Below are 18,823 nucleotides of genomic sequence, written 5' to 3'. Positions count from 1 at the left end.
CACTGAAAGTCCCATGTCCAGTTTGCCTGGAGTATCTTGTTTTAAAAACACTGCAAGTCTCATGTCCCAGGAAATTCTGCACTCCAAGACAAAGCAAAATGTGATTACCATGCATGAGCACTCTGAAGGTAGGAGTGAAATGGCTGGGAACACTAATTCAAGTGACATCCAGGAGGGAATACCGATAAGAGACATAATTAGTTGGACGTTGGAAGGGTGGTGAGAGAAAGGGAGAAGTTGAAGACAGTAATAAGTTTTGTAGTTTGTTTGATGGAGAAGCTCGATGTAGCATCATCCAAGAGAGATTAAATCAGTCTATGTAAATTCTTTCAGATCATGGACTTTTACCTCTACTTCACAATCCTAGCCAATCATGCATCTTCTGTAAGTGTGTTCATCATAGTGGTGTCCTGTCTTAATTCTAGCATTTCGATTGATTTGCTATTTGGATCCAAAAGTATCAGTACAAATCATCTTTTAGTGGCTACATCTTTCGTTGGTTCGGTAAGATGGAAATATGTAGTAATATCCAGACCATGACATGGCAGAGTGGAGACAGTCTACTTATCCAAAGTGCAGGTATTGGTGTTTCTATTTTTTTAGATTATTCATTGCAGGACAGGATTGAATTTTACAGTCTGGCTCTCCGAAATGGTCCATTTTGACTTTAATGCCTCATGATCTCTGGCAGCTTGCTGGATTTGGTTCTCTGAACATGCCAAAAACAAATAAATTTCAGGGTACCATTCTTATGAAATACATTTTAAATGACGCCATTTAGAAAATACAAGAGAGAAATAAAAGTAGCTAGTCAGCTCATTTTAAAATGTTCAGCTAGATATTTGATATTTATGTTGTTTTTCTAATTCCTGGATGATGAATCACATTCTTTGATTCTTTTTCTAAACCAGCTTGATTGTCCAAGCCACAGATAAAGGGATGCCCAGGCTTTCTAATACGACTATAATCAAGGTACAGGTGACTGATATAAATGACAATGCCCCAGCTTTTCTCCCCTCTGAGGCAGTGGAAATTGCAGAAGGTAAGTGTGACAATTTGGCATAGTGGTTTTGATTAACTTGTATAATATTTTTTACTATTTTCTTTAGCCAGACACTGTATTAACATGAGTGCTAATCCTCAACAACCACGCAAACTAGATCATTTTTATCTTCATTTTGCAAAATAGAAAATGGATGATCATAAGTTAAATATTAAATGTCAAAGGAGTAAAATTTTAAAGCTAACATTTGTACTCAGATCATCTGTAGGCCAAGTCCCCATGCTCCAACCATCATCCCTTATAGTATCTGTTTATAATGCAGACATTTCTTACAAATTATATCCACTCTATGAAGAAGCATATTTTGTTGACTGTGATAACCACTGTGAACCTCCTCTAAGAAGAATCAACATTCATAGCTCTGTCAGTCTTTTCAGGATACTAATACCAACTAATTAGTGAAGTGAATTAGATTTTTATTGCAAAAAGTCATCGTTTTTCCCAGAATAACCTTATCTTCAACATTTGTACCACACTAATGGTAGAGGTTGAAACTAGAAATTTTTAAGTGAGATGCTGGTTAATCTTCATTATTTGGGTCTGTGGGTTATACAATGATCCCATAGTCTGTGGACCCAAAGTTGTCCATGGTCAATGGCTGCGCTGGTGAAACACAACCTAAGTCTTTATAGTTGAAGTTGAAAATAATGGTGGCCCCTTGCTTGCCTCTCTACTTCGCTCATAATACTAAATTAATTCCTAAAATGTTTCTAATATTTTATTATGCTCACTTTCTAAACAGATTACAACCATCACCTCTCACAGAGGGAAATATTCCAGAAATGTCTATGCATAGAGATATCTACAAATATTATCAATAGCCTATAAATCAAATAAATTCTCCAGTTTTGCCTCTTGCATATTTGATCTATTTTCATTTGATTTCATTGAAGGTTCTGTTTTTCAGCACATGCAATTAGTGTTAAAATATAGCAATGGGCCTAATATAAATATATCACAAGAAGAAACTACATAAATCAAAACATACTGAATAGCGTATGGTGTGGTTGGTGCACATCGAGAGTGTTCAAGCTTGAAAATGGAAAATTATGGGTTTCATATACAATGGAACTATTCTGAGCATCTTGGCCTATTCTTTCTAGCTGTACCATATCTGTAAGCTTAAAAACAAAGTCCTTTTCACGGGCTGTTTAGGCTAGAGAACATATGTGGTGAGTGAGGCACTGAACATGTCATCTCTTGTAATTTTTTGGTGAATAATATTTGAGATTTGCTTTCCTCACTAGTACTATGTAGACTTTGTTTTTCTATAGTCTTAATAATTTTGAGAGTCAGATTTAAGAAAAGCCGTGTGTGCACCACTCCAAAATAAATAATTGTACAAAAACAAATATAAATAAATATCTAATTTGAACATTAGTGCCCAAATATTTAAATCTGGCCTACTTTTGAAAATGCCATGTTTTGTATTAATGTCCTGAGTAATACCCTTCATCCCCTTCATATTCCCCATAAAGATATGATTTTGATACAGAAACTGTATATTATAAATAAGTGGCTTAGGATGTTTCCTGGTACTGGAATTGTGTTGTAAGCATATAATGAAAATAATGTAATATAAAAACGAATATACCCTACCTCCTCAATTCCCTACTCAGTGGTAAATTTTCACTTTTATTGGTCTCATAAATTCTTCAGAGTTTTTGTTCAGTGCATAATGAGCTTTGTATGAGAAATCAGGCCAAGAAAGAGCAAATCATGTTGGACTTAGAATTAAAATACTTGGATGGAGCTATTAAAGAAATGTATTTCAAAGGATGAATTTTAATGGAGACTGACACTGGTCATGACTATTTCAGATTCTTTGCCTGGTGTAATTGTGACTCATGTGTCAGTTCACGATGTGGATTTGAATTCAGCTTTCATATTCAGTTTTGCCAAAGAGAGTAATTCTGGAACCAAGTTTGCTATTGATCAGAACACTGGAGTGGTGGTGTTGGTGAAAACATTGGATTTTGAAGAAGTGACTGAATATAAGCTGCTCATCCAAATTTCTGATTCAGTGCACCGCACAGAGGGAGCACTCGTAGTCCGTGTGCTGGATGTCAATGATAATCCACCAGTGTTTTCTCGAGATTTCTATCAGGTAAAGGGCTCAAAGAGATGAAACCACAGCCAAAACTAGAAAGAATAGAGAATGATGTAAGTCTTCCATCGCCGATAGCATTTACTGTTTTTAGTCATCAGATAGACAGCATTTACTGTTTTTAGTCCCTAAGCTAATGCTGCGGGTTTTGCACCTAATATCATGGAGTCTATAAGTACATATGGAAATGAATGTCTCATTCGGTTTGGTTTACTACATATGTATTTTTTTTTTCTTTTTTTAGTTTTTAGAGGTTGTAGTCCAGTTTGTCATGACAATTTGAACCTGCCTAATACTTGCAAAACCACTGATAAGATTGTTTGCATTATCTGCAGTTAATTTGGGAAAATTCTTTCTTTCATAGGCATATTTTTGGAATGCATTGATTAAAATTTTACAGAAAAAAAATTACGAAGAAAACTATAAAGTGGAAATTTTAGCTTGTAGAGCATAGTATATGTTCTATATGTAGAAGTAAGGGCCAGGATAGCATTCAACTCAATACTCGCAAATGGACTCCAGAACTTTTGAAGGTAACAGATGCAGGATTTAAGTGTAAACACAAGGGGAGGGTAACCTAAGTAATGATCCCCTGTGAAGGCTTGCTTGAATTATGCCATGCATGTAATGTAATAATATATTAGTGAATGTATTAACTATCTTCTGCCGCATAGAAATAGTTTAGAAGAACTTTTTTTCGTAGTTAAAAAAACTGAATAAAATTATTTTTAAAACTTATTTTTTTTCTGGCCAGGCGTGGTGGCTCACGCCTGTAATCCCAGCACTTTGGGAGGCTGAGGCGGGCAGATCACCTGAGATCAGGAGTTCAAGACCAGCCTGGCCTACATGGTGAAACCCCATCTCTACTAAAAATACAAAAATTAGCCTGGTGTGGTGACAGGCACGTGTAGTGCCAGCTACTCAGGAGGCTGAAGCAGGAGAATCACTTGAACTGGGGAGGCAGAGGCCTTTAGCCTTTAAGCACAATGTCCCTATTTTTTTCTTTTTCCCTCAGGTCACAGTTCCTGAATCAATACCTGTGGGCTATTCAGTGCTGATTGTGTCAGCCACAGACTTAGAAAGCAATGAGAACATTTCTTACAGAATTATATCCTCTTCTAAGGAATTCTCCATTGATCCTAAGAATGGTGAGTTATTTATAGTTGCATTCGTGCTCATACGTTTGGGTTTCAAAGTAGAAACCTGAAATAACCCTTTCTAAATGCCTCTAAAAAAGTTCCCCAGCCCCCATGGAATTATAAGCACGACTGTTTTATTACTCTTCACATCAAGTGCTGTGGTAGCCAATGCCAGTGTTATTTCTCTTCTCCAACATCTCAGTGGCTGGAAAGTAAACGTCACTCTTTAAATGCTGGTAAATGCTCACAAATTCAGAGACCCCAATATAATAAACACCCAGTTTCATCTGCCAACCAAGCACAGTTCAGGCAATTATCCCAGGATTCAGCAAGAATCAAAATGATGTTGAAGGGATTAAGTTAGTGCTGAAGACTTCATATTACTAGAGTTTGGATGCTTTTTTCCCAAGCCAAATTAAAAAAAATCAGTAACAGCATTATATATTCAATAAACACAAGAATAATTTAAAAAGGAAAATTATTTAAGCATCTCTACCAACTAGAAACCACTGTGGTGTTTTGGTTTATTTGACGCTTCCCAAGGCTTTTTGTCTTTTCATCAGAGACCAAGACATTTGTGGTTGTGAAATGCCTTCAGGCAAGTGATTCCACATTCAATTAAACAGTATATACAGAAAGTTGAACAGTGAGTGGACATTAAAAGCTAAATTTTATAAAGATGAATAATTAGCAAAACAATGTCCCTAGCAGAGCACACTAGAAAATAACAGGGCCTGGGAGGCATCACACTCTGTGTTCCCCATCTCCATCCACTATTGCATCATTTCACAAGTGAGAGTTCATTTAAAAATTAACCTTGGGATTACCTGAAAGGGGAATTTAGTCCCAAAATACCAGCACGAAGCCCACCAGGTGTCATAAATGGAGAAGTACGTCATATATCATGTTGCCTATGGATGAACAATCACTGCATGAATACAAGCATATCAGGAATTTGGCTTTTCTATTCTTCAGTCTCTATCCCCACCCTACCACCCACCCTCTTTTCTCTCCATCTCTCTCTCTCTCTGTCTATCTGTCTCTGTCTCTTTCTCTAGTCTCAGATGATGGCAACTGCCACCCTGGCCACAGCAAATCAGTGTTCAAGGCAGTCCTTCTGAGCACTCAATCCTTAGCAACACTTTTACTTGACATGTGCTATTGACAAATTTTACACTGAGCTATTGATTCAAATATTTTTAAAACATTAAATGTTTAAAACATTAAATGCAATGTTTAAAACATTAAATGCAATGTTTAAAACATTAAGTGCAATGTTTAAAACATTAAACGCACTAAGCTATTGATTCAAATATTTTTAAAACATTGAATGCTGGCCAATTTAGTTCATGGTAGGACTCTAATTGAAAATGTGGCATTTAAATGTCATCATTCTGTATTCTTTCTTAGTGACCATCCTTAAGACATCTTTATCTTAAAAATGTTTTAACATACATATTTGTAAAAATTATATATTTCTGTATTTAGTATAATAAACTTTATTAATTACATTTCAGCAATAAGGGAAAAACCGACTTGCATGATCTGTAGGAAAAGCTCATCTCTCTAATTAAGCAATAGTGTAATAGTAACTCAGCATTATCATTTTTACTGCTTTCATTTGGCTTGAGTATCAACAAGTATTTCCAGAATAAGTATCTTTATCCCAGAATATCTCTATACATGTGTTTGTGGGTAGTAAAATGGGGTACAAATTTTACAAACAAAAAAATATTTTTTTAAGAATAGTGGAACAACTTACTATACAAAAATAAAATTCAGAGAAATTTGTGGCAGAAGCAACCTCAAGCAGCACACGTATTTCACAGAGTGAATGTCATGAATATTATTTCTGTATCTTACGTGTTATAAACATATAAATAGAATAATTTTTGTTTCTATTTGGAGTCACCATTGGTTGTGACTTAACAAATCTAACAAAGAATTAAACACGTATTAGTAGATGTTGAATAATCAACTGCTGATTAAATGGATCATCAAAACTGCATCCCACAGTGTTGAAATGCTATGTCTTATTTTTCAGGCACAATATTTACTATCAGTCCCATATTACTTCTGGATAAAATATCAACAACTCAATTTCTTGTTGAAGCCAGTGATGGTGGAAATCCTGACCTAAGAGCTCTTACGTTAGTGGAGATAGGAATACAAGATATGAACAATTATGCCCCTGAATTCACAGTCAAATCCTATAATCTTAGCCTAAGTGAGGATGCTCTGATTGGAAGCACGCTTGTTACATTTTCAAACATCGACCATGACTGGACCCATGAAAACACATATGTTGAATATTCCATCATCAGTGGTAATTTACAGAACAATTTTCATGTGGAAACTAATTTCATTCATTCAGAATATCCTTACAAGCAAGTTGGTTATCTTGTGTTGCTTCACAGTCTGGACAGAGAAGCAAGTGCAAACCATGAACTTGTCATTCTGGCATCTGACAGTGGCTGCCCTCCATTGAGTTCCACAGCTGTCATATCAATACAAGTACTTGATGTCAATGACAATCCTCCAAATTTCAGCAACCTGAGCTATCACACCCATGTCAAGGAAAGCACCCCTCTAGGGAGTCACATCACTGTGGTCTCAGCAAATGACCGTGACACAGGGTCACATGCAGAAATCGTCTACTACATCATCTCTGGAAATGAGAAGGGACATTTTTACTTAGAAGAAAACACTGGAGTTCTTTATTTGGTTAAACCTCTGGATTATGAAGAAATGGCAAAATTCACCTTAACTGTCCAAGCTTCAGATGCAGAAAAGAAACACTTTTCTTTTGCAGTTGTGTTTGTCAATGTCCTGGACGATAACGACCATGCACCTCAGTTTATGTTCTCAAGCTTCAGCTGTATTGTTCCAGAAAATCTGCCTATTTCCTCTACCATATGCTCTATAAATGCTCTCGATTTTGATGCAGGTCCGTATGGAGAATTGACCTATTCTATTATATCACCCTGTTTTCTCACTCACGGAATGTCTTATGATCATGATCTCTTCCTCATTGACCCTTTGACAGGGGATATTCATGCTAAGCAAATCCTTGACTATGAAAATGGTAATAAATACTGCCTCACAGTCCAAGCCAAAGACAAAGGTGATGCAACAGCCTCCTTGGTGGTCTGGGTGGATATTGAAGGGATAGATGAATTTGAGCCTATTTTCACTCAAGATCAGTACTTTTTCACCCTCCCAGAAAAGAATAAAGACAGACAGTTGATCGGCAGAGTGGAAGCCTCAGATGCAGATGCTGGTATTGATGGAGTCATTCGTTACTCCCTTGGAACCTCATCTCCTTTCTTTTCAGTAAATAAAACCAATGGAAATATTTATTTGATTAGAGCCCTTCCCCTAATAAAAAGTCAGCTCAACAAAGAAGACACCATGGAAATAAAAATAATTGCTCATAGTCCTAAACCAGACTCCAAGTTTGCATCCTGCACTGTTTTTGTGAATGTGTCTTTCTCCTCTGAAGGAACACCCTTGGCAGTATTTGCCAGCAGCTTTTCAATCAGCCTGGTGGTCTCCTTTTTAGTGTTTCTGATGCTCATCTGCCTTCTACTTGTACTGATTTTAAGACATAAACAAAAAGACACAATAAACAATTATGAGGAGAAGAAAACCTCATCTTTAGATATGGACTTGAGAATGACCCGGGATGCCAGTGTGCTCAAAGCCTTCCAGAAAACTGATGACTGCAGTAACGAGGTGGTCCCTGTGGATGCCACACCGGAATGGTTGAGTTTAATAAGTATCATAGAGAAGGACATTGTCAATTGGTACAGACACTCAAACTCCAGTGGCCACTGTTCTGTGGAAGGAGAAACTGCAGAAGATAAGGAAATCCAGAGGATAAATGAGCATCCCTACAGAAAGGGCTCAGACTCAGCTCTGAGTGACCGCGAGTCCAGGGTGCCAGACTCGGGTATCCCGAGGGACTCAGACCAGCTCTCCTGCCTATCTGGGGAAACTGAGGTGATGGTGACTGCCGAAACAGCAGAAGCCAGCCAAACATTTGGGGAAGGAGATCAAGGGGAAGGCTGCAGCACCACCTGTGCTCAAAATAATGTGTTACCCCAGACAGTTCAGAAGAGAGAAGCAAAAGAGAGCATCCTGGCTGATGTTAGAAAAGAGTCTGTCTTTATTTCAGGTGATCAGGAAGTAAGGTGTGCAGCTCTTTCAACTCAGACAACCTCTGATCATGATGGAAGAGGCAACTATCACTGGAATTATCTTTTCAGTTGGGAACCCAAGTTCCAACCTCTTGCCTCAGTATTTAATGATATCGCAAAACTAAAGGAGGAACATTTGCATATGGCTGGCATTCCAAAAGAGAAGAAATCTTTTGTTTTTCCACCCCCTTTGATAACAGCAGTAGCCCAGCCTGGGATTAAAGCAGTCCCACCAAGAATACCAGCAGTAACCCTGGGGCAGGTGCCTCCGAAACACCCACGCTCTCCCATCCCCTACCATCTTGGTTCTCTGCCAGAAGCCATGACTCCCAGTTTTTCTCCATCTCTTTCCCTGTTGACCATGCAGCCTCCTGCCTTGTCTCCACTGTTGTCAGAAGGAGAATTATTAGGAACACACATCAATGGTACATGCCATGAACTTAAAACAGAAGATGAAGTTCAAATATAAAACAACTGGGATGCCAAGTACCTGCTCACCATTGGTCATGAATGAATAAACAAAACATTTTCAAGCCAGCAACTCGATAGTGGGCTCATTTTTGTCAAAAAGCAAGTGCTATAATTTAGTTAAGAGTTTTTAAAACTTCCCCATTAAAGTTTCTCAAATTTCTTCCAGCCTTAATGAAAAGTTATTTCCTCTTTTAATCCTTATGTGTTGCTCTCAGGACTCACATTTGTATATATCAAGTAGTGTATATTCTGTCAGACCTGTTGTCTGTATGATTAGACTTCCAAAGGACACAGTGAGCTTAACTGACTGCCTGAATGTTTATATGGAAACAAAGTGTAGTGTACTCTGGTCACATTGCTGCTGGTCACACTGCTATATCGAAAACAAATTAGTAAAGGCTAAATAGGGAATGAGTTTAGGTCAAAACATATTACAACAGAGAGGGGAACTCTAGAGGGATAAACTTTCATTTTAAGATAAAGCAACAGTTGGTGGATCTGATATATTTAGAGGAGCATTTCTCCATTTTTTCCCATATACCACACCTGTGGAGTTTAGCCATAATTGAATTTCAGTGTGGAGTCTTTTGGAAAACTAATAAAAATTTCAGAATGAAATTTGTCATAACTCTGTGCCAATAGGGAGAAACAAATAAGATTTATAATGGTAGGTAATATAAATAATTATCACTGATTAAATAAACCAGAAATGCATATTCCTGATAGAGGGCCAGGATTGATACTCGCAATATTTATGTGGTTTGCTACCACCTGAGACATAGTATCTTGGCCTTCTTTACAAACAGAATGACTTTTTTTTCAGGGTTTGTCTCATAAGTCGGTGTGGGTAAAGACATTAAACTTCAAAGGTTAATTTATAGCGATTTCTTCATTTTATTTTCCTCTAGGTACACTAACTTTTGTGTGAAATAATTTATCCACTCAATGTCAGTTTTTAAAGTTTGTGTAGATAAAAAAGTCATGTTATTAGCTAATGATAAATCTCATAGAGTAATCTAGCAATATATTTTTAAAATAAGATTTTTATGGAAATGTTTCTACTATAAAAGTTAAGAATAGAAGTCAGAAGTCTTTTTACCATTCACTCACACTTGTGTGCAGCTTTAATTGTCATCAGATGGAGCAGTTTGGCACATGGTTAAAATGACTCTGTACAATTACTGTTTTAGAAATATAGCAGTGCTAGATGGTGCTCATATACAATGCTCTAGCCTTCTTTCTGATGAGCCTGGGAATCCCTTGCAGATTCTCATCCCTTTCAGGAAGGTGGAGTGCATCCTGACGATGGTGGTTCAGAAGTCCTCTTCCCATGGTCGGCACCAGGGCCAGGTGTTAGGCTAACAGTTTAGGAATTCTAATGTGAAATCTAAAGGGTATCATGTGGCTTTCTTAGTAGTTAGGATGGGCTTCTACTACAGAAATAGTTCCTTTGTGTTCTTCTCCATAGGCCTCATCTGTGAAATTTTGTGACATAATTTCTCTTTACTAAAAAAATATTGCAGGGTGCAGTGTTTGATACCTGATTTTGTAGATAAATAATCCTACAGCTTCCTATGCTGATATTTTCTATTATCTATGCTGACTCAGATTGAGAACAAATGTATAAAGCTACATTACAAATTGTATGAAACATGAAGGTTTTTGAATAAGCCTGAAATCCTAGGAAAAATCCTTTAGGAGTGGAAAATTTAAATATTATGGGACTGATACATGTTTCTCCTTTTCTTCCTGGCATCTGGGGAAGAAGATTTCATGACTTATGTAAAAAACAAAAACAACAACAAAAAAAACTCACACACATTTAATCATTTATGTGTTCCAGTATTTATTATCTCTTTGACTCTTTTGAAAACATTGCTTTGAGCAAGAAAGAAACCCTATACTATTTTTTCTTAATTATATATGGAAGTTTTTTTCACAATAGAATTATTTCCGGAAACCAAGAACATTTTGTTGTTTTTAAATTAAACATGTTCTTCATTTACTTATGCTTAAAAAGAGTTATTCGTCTACCTATTCCCTAAGTTATTTATTACTGTGATTTATTTACCCATTATGGATGTGATTCTGTATGTTTTCTAGCCATTTTATAAAAACAGAAGACATGTAATAGAGCTTTTTACCAATATTTAATGGATTTTTAATGGATGGATTTATTAATTTGTATCCAGTGCCACAATGCCACCAAACAAGTACTACAAGTGGGATTGGGGGTAAAAATGTGAACACGCTGGTTAAGTGTTTGCAATAAATCGTACATCAGCCCTTTCAACTAGAGGGCTTTTTTTCCTAAGTAAACAATATAATTTGTACATTTTTCCTTCAAGTTTAATATTAACTTGCCTCATATGTTCTGGGTTGCTTTGCTGATCTGTGCACTGGCTTTAGCGCTCTGGAGGGGTACAGAACTTGTTAGTGGAAAATCATATTAAGTCCCAAATTCATAAGCTATAAAATAAAAGACAGTTGTCTCTTGTGGAATTTTGGCTGCCTGAAATTCTGGACTTTCTTCTTGGCAGCCTTAAAAATACTGGCGTAAATCAGTACCAAATGGATATCAAAATTCCATGTCCTAGTAGTAATCATTGAATTGGCTTCCAAAACAGATTCCTGGGCAAAGAAAAAGAAAAATGCTGTATCCTTAGGGACTTGATCATTTAACTCTTTTAAAAATTATTCAAATGCACTCTACATTACTGGCTGCCTCCATGTATTCATATTCAAACTATAATAGATGTCCAGTTGAGACAGGATTTGTTTTTCTCAGTACCCTCACCTTTAGCCCTCCTTGCTGTGTTTTCTAGAAGTTATAGCAATGACAATTAATTGTAAATTTTAAGGTTATTTTCATGCAAACATACACTTTGTTACATTTGTTCTTCTATTCTATACATGCCTTAACTTTAAATAGCAAGACATAACTAAGGATCTAAGATAATCCACTTCAAAGCAATAAAATATATGGCGGTAATATGGTCAGTGTATTCTCACATGATATTCCAGATAAACTAATTGAGTTTATTTTCACAGTGTGTTTTACTTGAGCTCAAAGGTATAGAGCCGTCTATTTGGCCATAACTGAAGGAAGTTAGAATGGAAGATGGTCTTGTACAGGAGGGATACTGGGATCAGTGGAGTTGCAGAAGACTTGCTTAGGACCCAAACTAGCATTTCAGTGGGAGTTTTTACCCATTATAAAGATGGAAGGAGAGAAGGGAAAGAGGAAGGAAGGGAGAAAGGCAGGGAGGGACAGAAGAGAAATAGACAATTAAATCTTAAAATGAATAATTAGGACACAAGTAGAGAAATGCAAGAAGGTAGATAGGTAAGGACTTGTAAAAAGTAACTTTTAGTGTATGAAGATTTTTCTGAGTCATTTGCCCTTCACAGATTCATCCTTTTGAAGAATCTCTTTTCCTCCTTCCTTTCTGTTCCTCTGAAATCTCTTTCTCCATTGTCTGACAATTTGATGTATCCAGCTGTGAATTGAAAGCTAGATGACAATGAATGAGAATACATTTGACCACGAAAACTTGGATTTATTTTTTTTTTTTTGGGTGAATTTCAGAACAAAAAGGAATGATTACCTTATTTCCCACTCTATATTGGCATTGAGGATGCCAGTTTTAAGTAGTTGCCTTTATTCATATAAATAAGTAAATGGACATTCAGAAGACAGTGAGTGAGAAATTGGAATTTCATTACCTAATCTTTTTTCCTGATGGCTGGTCCATTTTTAAAATGAGTGCATGTTTGACGGTTGTGAGTTTATGTTAAAATATTACATTTTTTTCACTTTTAAATACAGTATAAAATAACACAAGGGCATGGTCAATAGTTCTCAAACATTGTCAATTTTATTTGAATTCTGGTGACATAAATTATTCATACATTAAATTATTCCATACAGATCGAAGAAATTTGTCTATTAGAAACAGAATGTGGCCATCTTAGAAAGATCCAGCCCGAAGTGGCTGGAGTATCAAACTATACCTTTCTCTTATAAACTCAGAACTTGGCTAGTTGATGACAATTAACACTTCCTACTGTTTTGGTCTACATATCTTTATTCATTTCACCCAATGCATTTGCTAAACCAAAACTGTGAAGTGAGTAATAGAGAGGGGGAAGGCATGCCAAATAAATAGCAGATGCACAAGTACATCTCTTGAATGAGAAAACATTATTTTGGTTAGAAAACTAAATAAATGGATTTTGTTGTTAGATAGTAAACCCTCAGGGCCTGGTCTCCACTTGCATTATGAAGTACAGATGGTTTTTAGAATGAATGAGTACATATGTGAATGGGCACAGAGGATGCTGTAATGCAAGGATGTGATACATAGCCTTGAACCCATTAGGTGAGAATGCTACAATGGTACTGTGATTTTAGCCAATCACAAAGCAGAGAGAAAGCAAGTTTAAACATTTTATCAAAATATTATAGAATATCTTAGAAAACACCAAAGGAATAGAAATTTCTTCTGTAATCTGGTTTGGTTTTTTCCTTTTCTCTGCCTTCCCCACAATATACATGTCTATCTTGTGAAGTTTAGACATAAAAGGAACAAGCTATATATGACATTCAAAAGCATATTGTTTGAGACAGCAACATGACATGACCAAGCACATTGGTTTAATTTAATTTCTGATCTCGTAATAAACTAACTGTCCTATAGGAGAATGGCAGAATGAAGTTCTAGCAGTATGATAACAAAATGCAGTTCAGTAGATATGCCTAGAATGTTTACATCAAAATGTATCAATATTTAAAGTACAAATAACAAGGAATTTATGAGGGATATTCTATATGTGCATATACTTAGTGTATGTCAAGGGTAGCATTTTAAACAAGTATAGATTATCTCATAAGTGTGTGCCGGGGTATTAGGGAAGGGAGTAAACATGAAATTTCTCCTCACACCATAAACAAATAATTCTCAGAAAAACCAGCCTAGTGAGATAGGATAGAAAGACAGTGTAGTGTGATGTCTCCAAAACCAATTAAAGAAAGTGATTTAGGTTTTAGGGCACATGGCAGCATCAGTGCAGACTTTTAAACCATCCCAATTCCCCTTACAAAATGGTTAGAGCATCTAGAATAGTGAAAGTAAAACCTCGTGGGCATCTTTAACAAAAACAAGGGTCATTCTTACAAATTCTAGAATATGGGCAGGCAAGAAAAATTACCAACTATTGGCAGTGACAGACAGGAGAAAGGGGGAACTTCCAACTTTCTGTGAGCTGGAGTACCACGAATCCACATGTACTCACCTACTAAAGCAGAAGTCTGCTCTTGGATGGAAACCTAGCAGGCAGGTCTGAGAACAATTGCCAAAACTGGAGAGAGATTACAGAGCAGCAACTCTGTAGATGGGTGTAGAAAAACTAAAGTGAAATTAGATTATGCTGGAGCACTCAAGTCCCAGAGCCTCTGGAAATAGCCAACCAAATTTTCCTTCTGTAAGAAGAGAACCCCACACTAAGTAAAGTCTACTGAAAATAGAATTCAAATCCATATAAATAGAAAATGGAGAGAAGTCCTGGATGTAAAGGAGAGAAGGGACCAGAGAAAGCAGAAGGTACAAAAAAGTCCTATTTGTAAATATTTTGCAGAAACAAAAGGAGAAGGGATCTTAAAGCCATGCATGAATCTAGGAAGACTATTCTGGTCTGCCACCCCCCTACATTATAACCCCTACAATATAATATAATCCATCTCAATAAAACATGAGCAACAGAAAATAATTCCAGAATAAAATGTCTTCTAAGCAAAGACATTTTATTTTGTACATGCTCTGACTGACACAATATTTGACTGAAAAATACAGCAAAAAGGCCAATAAAAGGTTTTTTTTACTTAATATTTCAAAACCAGCTGAAGAACATTAGGAAAATAATAAAAACCATAAAGCTTGCATAATCAATCAGAAAAGGTGAAAATTAAAAGACTAACCAAGAGGAGGCCACTAAAAGAAAGAAAACAGCTCAAGAAATAATTGAGGAACCTCCATACTGTTCTCCATAGTGGAGGTACTAATTTACATTCTCACCAACAGTGTAGAGGGTTCCTCTTTCTCTGTTCCTCATTCTCTGTTCCTCAAAAACCAAAAACATAGAACTACCATGTGATCCAACAATCCCATGGCTAGGTATATATTCAAAACAAAAGAAATCAGTACATCAAAGAGATATCTTCACTCCCATGTTTATTGCAAAACTTCTCACAATAGCCAAGATACGGGATCAACCCAAGTATCCATCAGTGGATGAATGGATAAAGAAAATGTAGTATAGATAGACGCACAATAGAATATTACTCAACCATAAAAACAGAATGAAATTCTGTCATTTGCAGCAACATGGATGGAACTGGAGGTCATTGTGCCAAGTGAAAGAAGCCTGACACAGAAAGACAAATATTGAGGTTCTCACTAATATGTGGGAGCTAAAAAATACTAAACTCATGGAGATAGAGAGTAGAATGATGGTTACCAGAGGGCGGGAAGGGTAATGGGGAAGGGGGGATAAAGAGGGTATGGTGAATAGATACAAAAATACAGTTAGATAGAAGGAAGAAGATTATTTCAAAATAACTGAAAGCATAAAATTGGAATGTTCCTAACACAAAGAAATGATAAATGCTTGAGGTGATGAATATCCCAGTTTCCCCGATTTGATCATTACACATTGTATGCTTGTATCAAAATATCACATGTACCCCATAAATATATACAACTCTACAACTAGTATGTATCTGTAATAATTAAAAATAAAAAGTGTAAACAAAAAAATTGAAAATGAGAGAAAAAATTCAAAAGACTAAACTAGAAAAAACAAAAGTAAATAAACACCAATGAAAATACAGCAAGAGAAATAAAAAATGGAAAGGAAACAAATATTGAAAATCAAATGGAATTGAAAATATAGTAAATTCATGCCATATGATAAATATGATAAATTATACCATATGTCATAGACATATGTGTTTACATATATATAAACACACACATATGACATAATATATATACATATGTCATAGAGAAGGCTATGAGTATGTAAGACCTCAAGGAACATTATTCAAGAATCAAGTAGAAAATGAGTTTCAGGGGGGCGGAGCAAGATGGCCGAATAGGAACAGCTCCAGTCTCCAACTCCCAGCGCGAGCGACACAGACCAGTGATTTCTGCATTTTCAACTGAGGTACTGGGGACATCTCACTAGGGAGTGCCGGACAATCGGTGCTGGTCAGCTGCTGCAGCCTGACCAGCGAGAGCTGAAGCAGGGCGAGGCATCGCCTCACCTGGGAAGTGCAAGGGGGAAGGGAATCCCTTTTCCTAGCCAGGGGAACTGAGACACACAACACCTGGAAAATCGGGTAACTCCCACCCCAATACCACACTTTAAGCAACGGGCACACCAGAAGAATATATCCCTCACCTGGCTGGGAGGGTCCCACGCCCACGGAGCCTCCCTCATTGTTAACACAACAGTCTGCAGCGATCAAACCGCGAGGCAGCAGCGAGGCTGGGGGAGGGGCGCCCGCCATTGCTGAGGCTTAAGTAGGTAAACAAAGCCGCTGGGAAGCTCGAACTGGGTGGAGCTCACAGCAGCTCAAGGAAACCTGCCTGTCTCTGTAGAATCCACCTCTGGGGACAGGGCACAGCTAAACAACAACAGGGGAAACAGCAGAGGCCTGAGCAGACGCGAATGACTCTGACAGCTTTGAAGAGAGCAGTGGATCTCCCAACACGGAGGTTGAGATCTGAGAACGGACAGACTGCCTGCTCAAGTGGGTCACTGACCACTGAGTAGCCTAGCTGGGAGACATCCCCCACTAGGGGCAGTCTGACACCCCACACCACACAGGGTGGAGTATACCCCTGAGAGGAAGCTTCCAAAGTAAGAATCAGACAGGTACACTCGCTGTTCAGCAATATTCTATCTTCTGCAACCTCTGCTGCTGATACCCAGGCAAACAGGGTCTGGAGTGGACCTCAAGCAATCTCCAACAGACCTATAGCTGAGGGTCCTGACTGTCAGAAGGAAAACTATCAAACAGGAAGGACACCTATACCAAATCCTCATCAGTACGTCACCATCATCAAAGACCAGAGACAGATAAAACCACAAAGATGGGGAAAAAGCAGGGCAGAAAAGCTGGAAATTCAAAAAATAAGAGCGCATCTCCCCCTGCAAAGGAGCGCAGCCCATCACCAGCAACGGATCGAAGCTGGTCAGAGAATGACTTTGACGAGATGGGAGAAGAAGGCTTCAGTCCATCAAACTTCTCAGAGCTAAAGGAGGAATTACATACCCAGCGCAAAGAAACTAAAAATCTTGAAAAAAGAGTGGAAGAATTGACAGCTAGACTAATTAATGCAGAGAAGGTCATAAACGAAATGACAGAGATGAAAACCATGACACGAGAAATACGTGACAAATGCACAAGCTTCAGTAACCGACTCGATCAACTGGAAGAAAGAGTATCAGCGATTGAGGATCAAATGAATGAAATGAAGCGAGAAGAGAAACCAAAAGAAAAAAGAAGAAAACGAAATGAACAAAGCCGGCAAGAAGCATGGGATTATGTAAAAAGACCAAATCTACGTCTGATTGGGGTGCCTGAAAGTGAGGGGGAAAATGGAACCAAGTTGGAAAACACTCTTCAGGATATCATCCAGGAGAACTTCCCCAACCTAGTAGGGCAGGCCAACATTCAAATTCAGGAAATACAGAGAACACCACAAAGATACTCCTCGAGAAGAGCAACTCCAAGACACATAATTGCCAGATTCACCAAAGTTGAAATGAAGGAAAAAATCTTAAGGGCAGCCAGAGAGAAAGGTCGGGTTACCCACAAAGGGAAGCCCATCAGACTAACAGCAGATCTCTCGGCAGAAACTCTACAAGCCAGAAGAGAGTGGGGGCCAATATTCAACGTTCTTAAAGAAAAGAATTTTCAACCCAGAATTTCATATCCACCCAAACTAAGTTTCATAAGTGAGGGAGAAATAAAATCCTTTACAGATAAGCAAATGCTTAGAGATTTTGTAACCACCAGGCCTGCCTTACAAGAGACCCTGAAGGAAGCCCTAAACATGGAAAGGAACAACCGGTACCAGCCATTGCAAAAACATGCCAAAATGTAAAGACCATCGAGGCTAGGAAGAAACTGCATCAACTAACAAGCAAAACAACCAGTTAATATCATAATGGCAGGATCAAGTTCACACATAACAATATTAACCTTAAATGTAAATGGACTAAATGCTCCAATTAAAAGACACAGACTGGCAAACTGGATAAAGAGTCAAGACCCATCAGTCTGCTGTATTCAGGAGACCCATCTCACATGCAGAGACATACATAGGCTCAAAATAAAGGAATGCAGGAAGATCTACCAAGCAAATGGAGAACAAAAAGAAGCAGGGGTTGCAATCCTAGTCTCTGATAAAACAGACTTTAAACCATCAAAGATCAAAAGAGACAAAGAAGGCCATTACATAATGGTAAAGGGATCAATTCAACAGGAAGAGCTAACTATCCTAAATATATATGCAACCAATACAGGAGCACCCAGATTCATAAAGCAAGTCCTTAGAGACTTACAAAGAGACTTAGACTCCCACTACAATAATAATGGGAGACTTCAACACTCCACTGTCAACATTAGACAGATCAACGAGACAGAAACTTGACAAGGATATCCAGGAATTGAACTCATCTCTGCACCAAGCAGACCTAATAGACATCTATAGAACTCTCCACCCCAAATCAACAGAATATACATTCTTCTCAGCACCACATCGCACTTATTCCA

At 37.6% G+C, this 18,823-nt stretch overlaps 1 protein-coding gene across 1 annotated transcript in view; it reads left to right on the top strand.

The window, feature by feature from the left end:
• Window positions 1-9,139, top strand: part of DCHS2 (dachsous cadherin-related 2) — a 277,604-nt gene extending 268,465 nt beyond the window's left edge. Inside the window, exons 17-20 of the mRNA XM_030926304.1 lie at window positions 912-1,042; window positions 2,884-3,170; window positions 4,186-4,318; window positions 6,354-9,139. Of these exons, the coding sequence (XP_030782164.1) occupies window positions 912-1,042; window positions 2,884-3,170; window positions 4,186-4,318; window positions 6,354-8,977 (3,175 nt within the window). The 3' untranslated portion in view covers window positions 8,978-9,139. The remainder of the gene's footprint in view (window positions 1-911; window positions 1,043-2,883; window positions 3,171-4,185; window positions 4,319-6,353) is intronic.
• The last annotated feature ends 9,684 nt before the right edge of the window (window positions 9,140-18,823 follow it).

Source organism: Rhinopithecus roxellana, chromosome 2 (assembly GCF_007565055.1).
Source record: "Rhinopithecus roxellana isolate Shanxi Qingling chromosome 2, ASM756505v1, whole genome shotgun sequence".
Classification (NCBI taxonomy): domain Eukaryota; kingdom Metazoa; phylum Chordata; class Mammalia; order Primates; family Cercopithecidae; genus Rhinopithecus; species Rhinopithecus roxellana.
The sequence above is the reverse complement of the archived record's forward strand: the minus strand, read 5'-3'. Positions and strand labels throughout refer to the sequence as shown.